Source organism: Sinocyclocheilus anshuiensis, unplaced genomic scaffold (assembly GCF_001515605.1).
Source record: "Sinocyclocheilus anshuiensis isolate Anshui unplaced genomic scaffold, SAMN03320099.WGS_v1.1 scaffold1003, whole genome shotgun sequence".
Classification (NCBI taxonomy): domain Eukaryota; kingdom Metazoa; phylum Chordata; class Actinopteri; order Cypriniformes; family Cyprinidae; genus Sinocyclocheilus; species Sinocyclocheilus anshuiensis.
The window spans coordinates 473,828-484,685 of NW_015542495.1; the positions used below are offsets into that span (position 1 = coordinate 473,828).

At 39.1% G+C, this 10,858-nt stretch overlaps 2 protein-coding genes across 4 annotated transcripts in view; one reads left to right on the top strand and one right to left on the bottom strand.

The window, feature by feature from the left end:
* LOC107694177 (protein asunder homolog) overlaps window positions 1-3,416 on the bottom strand; it is an 8,648-nt gene extending 5,232 nt beyond the window's left edge. The window contains exons 1-7 of the mRNA XM_016493799.1: window positions 3,400-3,416; window positions 2,682-2,913; window positions 1,814-1,888; window positions 1,517-1,719; window positions 583-663; window positions 401-491; window positions 3-96 (exon numbers count right to left, since the gene is read on the bottom strand). Coding sequence (XP_016349285.1) covers window positions 3-96; window positions 401-491; window positions 583-663; window positions 1,517-1,719; window positions 1,814-1,888; window positions 2,682-2,913; window positions 3,400-3,401 — 778 coding nt within the window. The 5' untranslated portion in view covers window positions 3,402-3,416. The remainder of the gene's footprint in view (window positions 1-2; window positions 97-400; window positions 492-582; window positions 664-1,516; window positions 1,720-1,813; window positions 1,889-2,681; window positions 2,914-3,399) is intronic.
* A 3,064-nt stretch (window positions 3,417-6,480) lies between these two features.
* LOC107694155 (myelin-associated glycoprotein-like) lies at window positions 6,481-9,868 on the top strand. 3 transcript variants are annotated; one of them, XM_016493758.1, is made up of 8 exons: window positions 6,481-6,530; window positions 7,028-7,066; window positions 7,273-7,364; window positions 7,735-8,103; window positions 8,232-8,549; window positions 8,632-8,721; window positions 9,040-9,216; window positions 9,347-9,868. In XM_016493758.1, the coding sequence occupies exons 3-8, from the start codon at window positions 7,319-7,321 to the stop codon at window positions 9,688-9,690; spliced, it is 1,344 nt and encodes a 447-aa protein (XP_016349244.1). In that variant the 5' UTR covers window positions 6,481-6,530; window positions 7,028-7,066; window positions 7,273-7,318; the 3' UTR covers window positions 9,691-9,868. The 3 variants fall into 3 exon arrangements, with proteins under 3 accessions (XP_016349244.1, XP_016349246.1, XP_016349245.1); XM_016493760.1 differs by having other exon boundaries at window positions 7,735-8,022; XM_016493759.1 differs by lacking the exon at window positions 9,040-9,216 and having other exon boundaries at window positions 8,632-8,895.
* Window positions 9,869-10,858: the final 990 nt, after the last annotated feature.

Here is a 10,858-nt window from a genome sequence, read left to right on the forward strand (position 1 = left end):
CAAATCAAAGTGCTGCTGAACCAGCACATTCAGTTTACCAGCTAGATACCGTCCAGCTCGCACACTGTGAACCTCGCTGCTCAACACTGACGAGAGCTGCACACACACAAAACAGACCAAAAATAAACATTTTCAATATATTTTAACATTGAACATGTAATAAATAACACAATGGCAAGTGAAACAAGACACTTACTGCTGCTTTCATGCTTTAAAGTAGTGTTAGGAATCAAACACTGGTCTGATTTTTATCTTATTTTTTAAGTCATAATTCATTTCAGAGCTGATTGTTTTGATTGAAAGCTCGGAACTCTGAAAAGCTCAGATTTTTTTCATTCTTACGGAAATCCCAATGGAAAGTCATTTTCATTTATAGCAGAAATGAAGAAAAAGATGCTACCTCTTTCTTTTGCCGATCTGAGACCAGAGTCTCTTCACCTTGAGGATAGATGTGGACCAGCACAAGCTCACACTGCTGAATTGGCATCAGTCTGCACAGTAAAAACATGTAACAGTAAGAATAATGCTATATAATGTTAATGGAAAGTGAATAAAAAGGACTCCAGAGATATCAAAACTGACCTGTCAGATCCTGCTGCCCGTTTGTTTTGCTCCTGAATGGTTTCCAGCACACAGTCCTCCAGCATTCTGACATGAGTGTCACTAAAAGAAGAAGACAGAGAAAGAAATTTTGTGTACACTGGGGGAAAGAAGAAAACAGTAAACAGTAATACTCTGAATATAATTACAATTTAAAGCAACTGTTTTCTTTGATGGCAAAGCTGAATTTTCAGCAGTCATTACTTTAGTCTGCAGTGCCACATGTTCCTTAAGAAATCAATCTAATATGCTGATTTCTTGCTCAAGATGCATTTCTTATTATTATCAATGAAAAAAAAAGTTTCTGCTGTTTAATATTTTTGTGAAAACCATGACACATTCAAGTTCAAATGTGACCCTGGACCACAAAACCAGTCTTAAGTCTCTTTGTAACAATATTTGTAGCAATTGCCAAAAATACATTGTATGGGTCAAAATTATTTGATTTTTTATTATTGATTATATTGATTTTTCTTTTATGCCAAAAATCATTAGGATATTAAGTAAAGATCATGTTCCATAAAGATAGTTTGTAAATTTCCTACCGTAAATACATCAAAACGTAATTTTTGATTAGTAATATGCATTGCTAAGAACTTAGCAATTTTTTCGATTTTCTCAATATTTAGATTTTTTTTTGCACCCTCAGATTCCAGATTTTCAAATAGTTGTATCTCGGCCAAATATTGTCCTATCTTAAACCATACATCAATGGAAATCCTATTTATTCAGCTTTCAGATGATGTATAAATCTCAATTTCGAAAAATTGACCCTTATGACTGGTTTTGTGGTCCAGGGTCACAAATGAACAGTATTTATTTGAAATAAAGATATTCTGTAATACTATAAATGTTTAACTGTCACTTTTTTTTAGTTCAATGCTTAATATCTGTATACAAATATTTTAGTTCTCACCTTTTAGCATTGGTGAGACAAATAATGCGCCCCCTGTTGGCCACTCTGTCAGCTGTGTCCATCAGAGTGGTACGAGACTCATGCTGATACTCCGTGATCTTACACAGTGATTCCACAGCTGCCACCAGCCCGTGCAGGACGCTGCAGCATTCAGGATCCTGACGAGGGTTTGGAGGCCCAACAGCTGTCAAAGCAGCCATCAGCTAACAAACACCACAGACATACACTTAACACTAGCCCAACACAACGTTGGCTGTGCAATATGGATGTGCGGAGTGACAGATGTGATGATTTTACCCCATGTGTGTTCTGGTCCTCCTGCTTCCAGCTGTTCAAGATGTGAACCTCAGAATCGCTCACGATGTAGTTCACCTGAGAGTGAATAGTTTACCCCCCAAAATTTAATTCTGTCATTATTTACTTACCCATATTTCATTCTAAAATTTCAAATGCTATTTTTTTTTCATGGAACATTAATAAAGGAACATTTATGAAGAATTTTCACACAACTCTTTTGAGTCTTTTCCATAGCAAAACAGCTCATAGTTGGGCTGGGTTGACCAATATTGATTTTTAAAACCAAAGATCAGTCTTTTAGTCTATGCTGTTTTCTGTTGATGTACATAAAACAGTGGTGAACTAAATTTCACTAAAAATTATTCATAGCATGCCTCTTATACAATAACCGCAATAAGCTTTGTTACTTTTGATATGAAACAAAGTCTCAGCTTTTAAATTCTGTTCAAGCAGCACGAAGCGCACATAAACAGATCATCATCTCCTTTTTAGTACTAGTTACTGCAAGAAATAAGCATAAATAAATGTCAAAGTTCGTTGAAAGAAACAGTACAACTTACTGAAATGCATCATGTCTCATGTGATCGATCAGTGGTCAGATGTCAATAAAACATTATATTTGTACATTGTATACATCATAACTCTAGAGAGGAGCATTGTGCTAAAAATATACTCTATATTCCAATATATCATGTTTAAATTAATATGACTGTTTACATGTTTATATTATGTGTGCATGTGACACTTGTTGTTTGACACACCTTATATCCAGATGAACCAATACTGAATCAAATCGATTCGTGATCAATACTAGTTCATAGTTTATAGTAACTGCACCTATTAACAGCTCCAGTTTCCATACACTCACCAGTTTCCAGGTGGGGTAAATGTCGTACAGGATCCGGCAGTACTCCATGGAGCACTCAATCGCACACGTCCAGAGAGATTTGGACACTGGAGCCAGAGGAATCACACCCTGCGAACGGCTTTTGGCCAGCATGTCACATTCAATCGGCTGCCGGCTGGACTCTGCCATGTACGGGCAGTGATCCACCACAAAGGCCGTCTTGTGTGAAACTGAGAACATCCTCATCCTGGTCCTGCAGCACAGAGACTGTGGAAAATAATATAGGCACTTTAAATATATGGCAGCAGTAGCCAACCCTGCTCTGAAGAAGGTTGTCAACATTTCTTTCTGGAAAGAACATGTATTTAGTTTAACTAAAAGTCGTAAGTAATAAAGTAAAAAAAGATTTAAGTAATAAAGAGTTGACAGGGGTTATTCAAGTAATCATACTTATCTAGACAATATCAGTTGTTATTCTGTCACCTGTGTGTCAAAGAAATGCAGCTAGCTTTAGCTTGCTAGCATCGCCCGCTACTTTTCCATCAATGGTTAATGCGCACTCAGCAAGACCACTCGCATAGAAAATGTTGGTATATAATTGTACTGGAAGAAAACTACACTCAAAGGCAAATAACAAAATATTAAAACTAAACGGAACAAGGCGGATTAGCTAACAGCCTGACAGGAGCTAAATACGTTCTTTGTAAAAGCGCAAGGGACATAAAACGCCGTTACTCACATCCGTCCGTCAGGGAAATTCTGCCCTGCGAACTCAAATAAAACGGTCCTAGTGCAAAATGACATCCTGGGGACACGACTGACAGATTCATTTCAGGCTAAGTAGTAAAAATAAAAGTCTATTTAAATATTATAGACTGTTAAAATATTGTACTATAATAAAGAAACAATGTCCCAAAACACACTACAGAAAACCATTTTAATGGTTACAAGTTGATGGTTTGTAACGTTTGTAATGGTATTCAATTCAAGTGAGCTTTATTGGCATGACTTGCACAGTATTGCCAAAACATTGACATTATAATACATAAACACAACAAGCATAGATCTTTAAATCAGTAAGTAACTAATTACATGAATACATTTTTTGTATAAACAAGAAATAAGAAAATAGTTAAGTTATTGTCTAAACAAACCAAAACAAAGAAGAAGAAAAGAGTACTTTGTACAAAATGTGTAGATGTAAAAAAAAATATATATATATTGCGTTAGTGTGTCCACTGGCTAACTCTCTTAGTTTGTGACAGGCTGATACGTATTCTGCTGCTGTTGCAATCATGCTGGAGTTTCCCCCTAAAATATGAATTAATATTTCTGCATTGGCTAATGCCATAAAATTAGATTTGTATTTGTTGGAATTTAGTTAAATATGCCACTCGAATGTTGTGATAGTAATCACAATAGCTCTTTCTGCGAGCACAGTAAACACAGTCTCTGTTCTTGTGGCTGCCTTCTCTGTCTGTGCCGTCCTCTCTCTGGCTTTCTCAATTTGTGCTTTTTTACACAGCTCATATATTCTTCTGGTTTATAATCTCTTTTCAGGTGTAAATAGAACTCCATATTTTTTTGTAATTTAGTAGCATATTTCCAATAGTTAATGTAGTTTTGTTTTTGTAATTGTATAATTTGGATGGGCCAGATTGTGCTGTTGTGGTTTGGGTGTAGTTTTGTGAACAACCTTCTGTGCAGGTTGTTCTCCTGCCACTGCAGGGCTTCAGCCTGGCCCAGAGAGGGCCTCAGATCCCGAGTGTAGCCCAGAGAGGGCTCCTGTTCCCACGTCCAGCCCAGAGAGGGGTGCTGTTCCCGCGCTGTTCCCGCATCTGGCCCAGGGAGGGCCTCAGATCCCGAGACTAGCCCAGAGAGGGCTCCTGTTCCCACGTCCAGCCCAGAGAGGGCTGCTGTTCCCGCATCTGGCCCAGGGAGGGCCTCAGATCCCGAGACTAGCCCAGAGAGGGCTCCTGTTCCCACGTCCAGCCCAGAGAGGGCTGCTGTTCCCGCATCTGGCCCAGGGAGGGCCTCAGATCCCGAGACTAGCCCAGAGAGGGCTCCTGTTCCCACGTCCAGCCCAGAGAGGGCTCCTGTTCCCACGTTCAGCCCAGAGAGGGCTGTTGTTCCCACGTTAGGCCCAGGGAGGGCCTCAATTCCCGAGTCAAGCCCAGGGAGGTCTCCTGTTTCCACGTCAGGCACAGAGGGAGCCTCAGATTCCGAGTTTAGCCCAGAGAGGGCTTCTGTTCCTGAATGTAGTCCGGAGTGGACTTCTGTGCCCAGCCCAGAGCCAGTTCCAGCCAGGGGATCCGGAGTCTTCCCCAAGAGGGGAATGGGGGGCTATACTTCTCCGGCCGTAGGGGCCGGGCTGAGTTACGAGGTCAAGGCCACGGAGGCCACGGAGGCCACGGAGGCCACTCCGCCATGGCTCCCTGAACTGCCTGCTCTGCAATGGTTCCCGGAACCGGTACCGCCCTGGAGGCCTCCCGTACTAGCCTGCCCTGTGAGGCCTCCAGGACGCCCACCCTCCCACCCAGTGTTGCCAACTGCTTTCAATTGAAAGTAGCTAAAACTGGTAGCTAAATGTCACTAGATGACATCGCAATGGCAAATTCACTGATCTATATAAAGATGAACGTAGATCAGTGGGCAAGATGAGAACTTAGATAAGGTTTGTCCAAGAAGTTGCTATATTTGTCCCTAAACTTTTGAAAAAAGTCTCAAAAGGGGCGGGGAAGTCGCTAAATCTAGCTACACAGTAGCTAAATTGGCAACACTGCTCCCACCCCCTTTTGTTGATTGTATGTGGCGCGAGGACGCACCTTCCAGGAGGGGGGCGAATTGTCACGCCCCTGGACTTCTGTGTTCCTGTTTTGTTGTGTTTTCCTTCCCTATGTGCTCCATGACCTAGTTTTCCCTCATGTTTGTTTGTCATTCCATTCACCTGTGTTCCCTTAATTATCCTCATTAGTTCCTTGTTACTTAAGCCCAGTGTTTCCTGTGTCTAGTGTTCGGTGTCGTTAACATTATAGTGGTTGTTTTTTCCTAGTTCTCTGAGTTTTCTGTATTTGAGTTAAAATAAAATGTGGTTTTCTGATCTTGCTCCTGCGTCGTGCTCTTCACAGCAGCCACCCGTGACAGCTGCATCCTGACAGAGGAAAAAACTGATTGACAAAGACGTTATCAAGTTAGATAATGCTGTTGTCAAATACTCAAGGTCATATGCTGCGTTCACACCATGTCAGAGTTACAGTAATTTATAGGTTCAAATATGTCTACAAATTAGTAGAATCTACTTATATCTTATAAGTAATGCAGTCAAACTTAAATATTTAAGTATATTGTAATTAAATTGTTTAATTAGATACAAAATCCGGGCTTTTTTAAACCTGTAATTTAAAAAAGATGAAAGTTTAGATGATTGATTTGATACAAATTGTGCAAAAAACAAGGTGCATATATTCTTTTTTTTATATATTGCGTTAATGTAAATTTTGTGGAATAATATATGGGCTATCTGACAATATATGCATATATGCAATAATACACAAACATTTTACTTTCTTTTTTTCTTCTTTAATCATACTTTCAGGATTTTAATGACATATTATGCATAAGTGGTTTTCGGTCCTGGTCCTGAGGACCCCCAGCACTGCACATTTTGGACATCTGTATTATCTGACACACTCAGTTGAGTTCATGTAGTTCTCTTCTAATGAGCTGATGATATCAGTCAGGTGTGTTAATAAGGAACACAAACACAATGTGCAGTGCTGTGGGTCCCCAGGATTGAAAACCACTGTTCTAAAGGAAAGGTGTGAGGAACATGAATGACTGGAAAGTGCTTGGACTGATTTTGGTTGGCATGTATGGGAATACTTCTTGGAATGTATACTGTTTTTCTATACCATTTTTATATGCAATTTCTAGAAAAAGATCTGATTAGACGTATCAGATGCTTTTGGTCTAAAGAAAAAATGATATTCACAGAAAGGGTTTGAAAAGCTCTTAATGTATGAATGCTGAGCATGAAGCTAGAGGAATTGACATTTATTTTTAATTTTAGAAATGATAGTGACTGAATATGTCTTAAAGATCACTTGAAGTATAATTAGTTTAACTTACTGATATGATCTTCCACTTTTGTGGAGTCTTTGAACAAGGAAAGTGAATATTTACATATTTTTATAGAAAAAAAAATAAGAGGCTTAGGCTGATATAACTGTGTCTGTGAACAGAATGTTGACGCTGATACAGGAAGTTGTACACTAGCTGTCAGTCAGTATATTACTGTATGTTCACACAGAACAATTTCACTCAGCCTCAAATCATCAGCTCAGAATTTTGTGTCTTTCTGCATTTAGGAAACATTATACTGCTACAACAGGATAGACTCTTGTCTGGTAAGTCTTAAACTCTTCTTGTTCTTCTTTAGATGTTTCTTCAGAAGCGCTGTTCAGTTTGTTGAGTTGTAGGATGCTTGCAATGAATTCATGAATATCTGTTTGTTCAGTATAATTCTGAAATTCTGAAAACGGTTAATCAATAGACATTTATTAGTGAGGCTAAATTTATGATTTCCATGAGTTTATTTTTGTCATTTGTGCAGATTTACAGGTGTGTTTTTCCCTAGAGGAGTGTCTGTTAATGAAGAGATGGACACGGCAGAGAAAATAATTATTTTCTGTTTTCTGTTAAAAGGTAGGATTTTCCTTCCCTTCTTCACACCTAGTTACATACTGTTCAGTATGACTGAGAATGTACATTAACTAGTTTAACAAGTGCTAAACTACATTTAGTCTGCTGCATTAAACTAAATGAGAACTTTTCATTTAGAGCATTTTTAGCTAAATCAGTTAGATACTAACTGATACACAAAATGTTTTCTAAAGACTGGTATCTCATTCAAAATATTTATAATATTACAGTATTTAAAATATTAAAGTACATTAATAGTTACAAATATGTTTGATGTAGATTTCACTGTTGCTGTTGCTCTGCTCGTTCTCCCTTTAAAATGATACTGTAAACACCCTTTCAAATAATGCTTTTCATCATGTGTGTGTTGCAGGTGTTTGCTGTAGAGATTTCAACATCTATCTGCCAGAGAGGATTGAAGCTCTGAGTGGATCTTGTGTGATCATAAAATGCAGATTTGAGATTGAAGAACAATATGACAAAGACCTCACTGAGAGCGCTAAAGGAGTGTGGTACAAAGATAGGAATGATGTGAACAGAAATGTAGTCTTTAACTCAAGCACACCAAGACGGAACTCCTTCATTAGAGGGAATATAATTGGAAAATTAAAAGATAAGGACTGCACCACTGTCTTTTATGACCTCAGATCATATCACAGTGGTCAGTATTACTTCAGGGTTGAGGGTAAAGGTAGACTGAAAGAGACCTATATAAAAAACAATGTTTTAATAGATGTGATTGGTGAGTAAATTCATGACTGGAAATATTATTTATAAATACTTGTAAAATGATGAAATGAAAAGATGAATTTTATGGGGCTAGACATTTCTTTGAATCAAATATAAGAAATTAATCTGTGTGTATTTCAGAGTCTCCGCACAAACCCAGAGTGCAGCTGTATGTGGAGCAGAAGGAGGTGCAGGGTCAGGAGGAGGTGTTGGAGGGGAGCTCTGTGAGTCTGCGCTGCTCTGCTGAGACTCTCTGCTCCTCTCCTCCACCAACTCTCACATGGAGCTCCACTCCCAGAATCCCCCTCAGTGAGAGCAGCAGACTAGAGGAGCTCATCTCTGATCTGAACTTCACTGCTACTCACCGTCAGCACAGAGTCACTTTCACCTGCACTATAACCTACCAGCTACAGGACGAGAACAAAACAGCACAGGACAGCATCACAGTACATGTTCAGTGTAAGTGATGCTTTTTAGTTTTGACTTGTAAATTGTATTATTTAGATTTTTATTGTGAGGCTCTATTTTTTTTTCTCTTCAGATTCGCCCAAAAACACAGCAGTGTCTGTGCTTCCCTCCAGCTCTTTGTTGGAGGGCAGTTCAGTGACTCTGATCTGCAGCAGTGATGCAAATCCAGCAGTGAACTACACCTGGTCCAGAGAGAGTGAAGGACAGATGGAGCAGCTGCAGACTGGAGACACTCTTACCTTCAATAGGACCGACCCGACACACGGAGGCTGGTACCACTGTACAGCTCAGAACCAACATGGCAGCCAAAACTCATCAGTGATGCTGGACATTCAGTGTGAGTAATAAAGGAATAGAGGAAATCTTTCAACCAAGTGATTGTAATCAATGTAAACTGCATAAAAAAGTTACTAAGAAACATTTCCAGGTGTGCTGCACAGACCATTCTTGGTAGTGACTCTGATCTGCAGCAGTGATGCAAATCCAGCAGTGTTGAGCTACACCTGGTCCAGAGAGAGTGAAGGACAGTTGGAGCAGCTGCAGACTGGAGACACTCTTACCTTCAATAGGACCGACCCGACACACGGAGGCTGGTACCACTGTACAGCTCAGAACCAACATGGCAGCCAAAACTCATCAGTGATGCTGGACATTCAGTGTGAGTAATAAAGGAATAGAGGAAATCTTTCAACCAAGTGATTGTAATCAATGTAAACTGCATAAAAAAGTTACTAAGAAACATTTCCAGGTGTGCTGCACAGACCATTCTTGGTCTTTCTCTCTATTAGATGTTCCTCAGATCTCCACTTCCTCCAGCTGTGCCAGAACTGATGTAACTGTGTGTTTCTGTGAGGCTGATGGGAATCCCGCTCCTGAACTGGAGTGGCATCTGTCTGGACGTCCTGTCACTAACTCTTCAAACACGTTCATCAGTGAAGAGCGATTGAGCAGCACAGGCTTGAGGAGCTCCATCACTCTACATCAGTCTCTCACACACACATCCACTCTGCAGTGTATCAGCAACAACACTCGAGGCACTGCAAGTCAACTGCTTCAGCTGCCTTCATCTGTTGAACGTGAGTTTCCGTTCTGTGATACATCCAACAGAAGAACATCTATCAATAATCTATAAATGAGAAACATGTAAATTGTGCATTCACCAGCAAAATAACAATCATTGGTTTCATCCTGAAAAATGCTGCATTCCAATGTAGGAAGGCAACAAGGCACGTCTGAATCCAATGTTAGCTTCACTTACTGTCTCCTGAAATGAAGTATCATAGATGTATCCTGTTTCACTGCCTTTGATATCCCACAATCCTGTGTTCAATTCCGTGACAGGTGGGCTAAAAAAGAAAAATGGCCCCTGAAAGTTGCAGTTATAGTGGTCTGTTTGTATATACATTTTCAACCAATTTTTTCAACTTTTGATGTTATTAGTATTGTAGTCATTAAATATTTGCCAAAGCTCTCACTATCTTGTTGTAGATCATTAAACCATTATGCTACCTCAGAAGTCTGTCTGAAATGAGTTTCATGAGGTACCTTTGTGCACAAACGCTGCCTGCAAATCATTGCTTTCAGACGGAACCATTGACATAAGTAGGAATGCTAATGCTAATCTCTTACTTTTTAAATTCTCATTCCCCTGTCATCATAGTTATTTTGTTGTTGAAAGATTACGATAATCTGGCAATTGCTTAACTGAATCAGTCAATCATCAGTGGTTTTCCAAACACTTACTTATTCTTCTTTAGGTTTGAATCATTTCTCTGTGCTGATTGGAGTTGCTGTTGTGGCTCTGGCGGTCATGTTGTTAAGTGCCATTACATGTATCTGTGTACGGTAGGTGCACAACACACATGAGGTATTAAGAATGATGCATAATAGAAGAGCACTGTGAAAGCAGTAAGAAAAACACATTCAGCATATTTGGACTGATGATTTTATTGTACATTAGCCAATTTCTGGTACATTTTTAAATGTATATTTGTAGAGCGAAAACATTAAGGTTTATTCTCACTGTATGTGTTTTTGAAAAATTAATAGATAAGGATACAAATTAGTATTTAACAGACTATTAGGTCACATTTAAAAAATGTATAAGTGTTATTGCAGTATTAATAAACTTTTAAACTAAGTAGCATTTATTTTAAGAAAGATAATATAAGCGCATATTTGGTCTGATGATTTTATTGTACATTAGCCAATTTCTGGTACATTTTTAAATGTACAGTGGGTACGGAAAGTATTCAGACCCCCTTAAATTTTTCACTCTTTGTTATATTGCAGCCATTTGC

Bases quoted from the DNA above. Each gene is read 5' to 3' on its own strand.
- LOC107694155 (XM_016493758.1), top strand. From the start codon at position 7,319: ATGGACACGGCAGAGAAAATAATTATTTTCTGTTTTCTGTTAAAAG. The intron at 8,104-8,231 runs GTGAGTAAATTC...TGTGTATTTCAG, and splicing joins TGTTTTAATAGATGTGATTG to AGTCTCCGCACAAACCCAGA. The intron at 9,217-9,346 runs GTGAGTAATAAA...TCTCTCTATTAG, and splicing joins AGTGATGCTGGACATTCAGT to ATGTTCCTCAGATCTCCACT.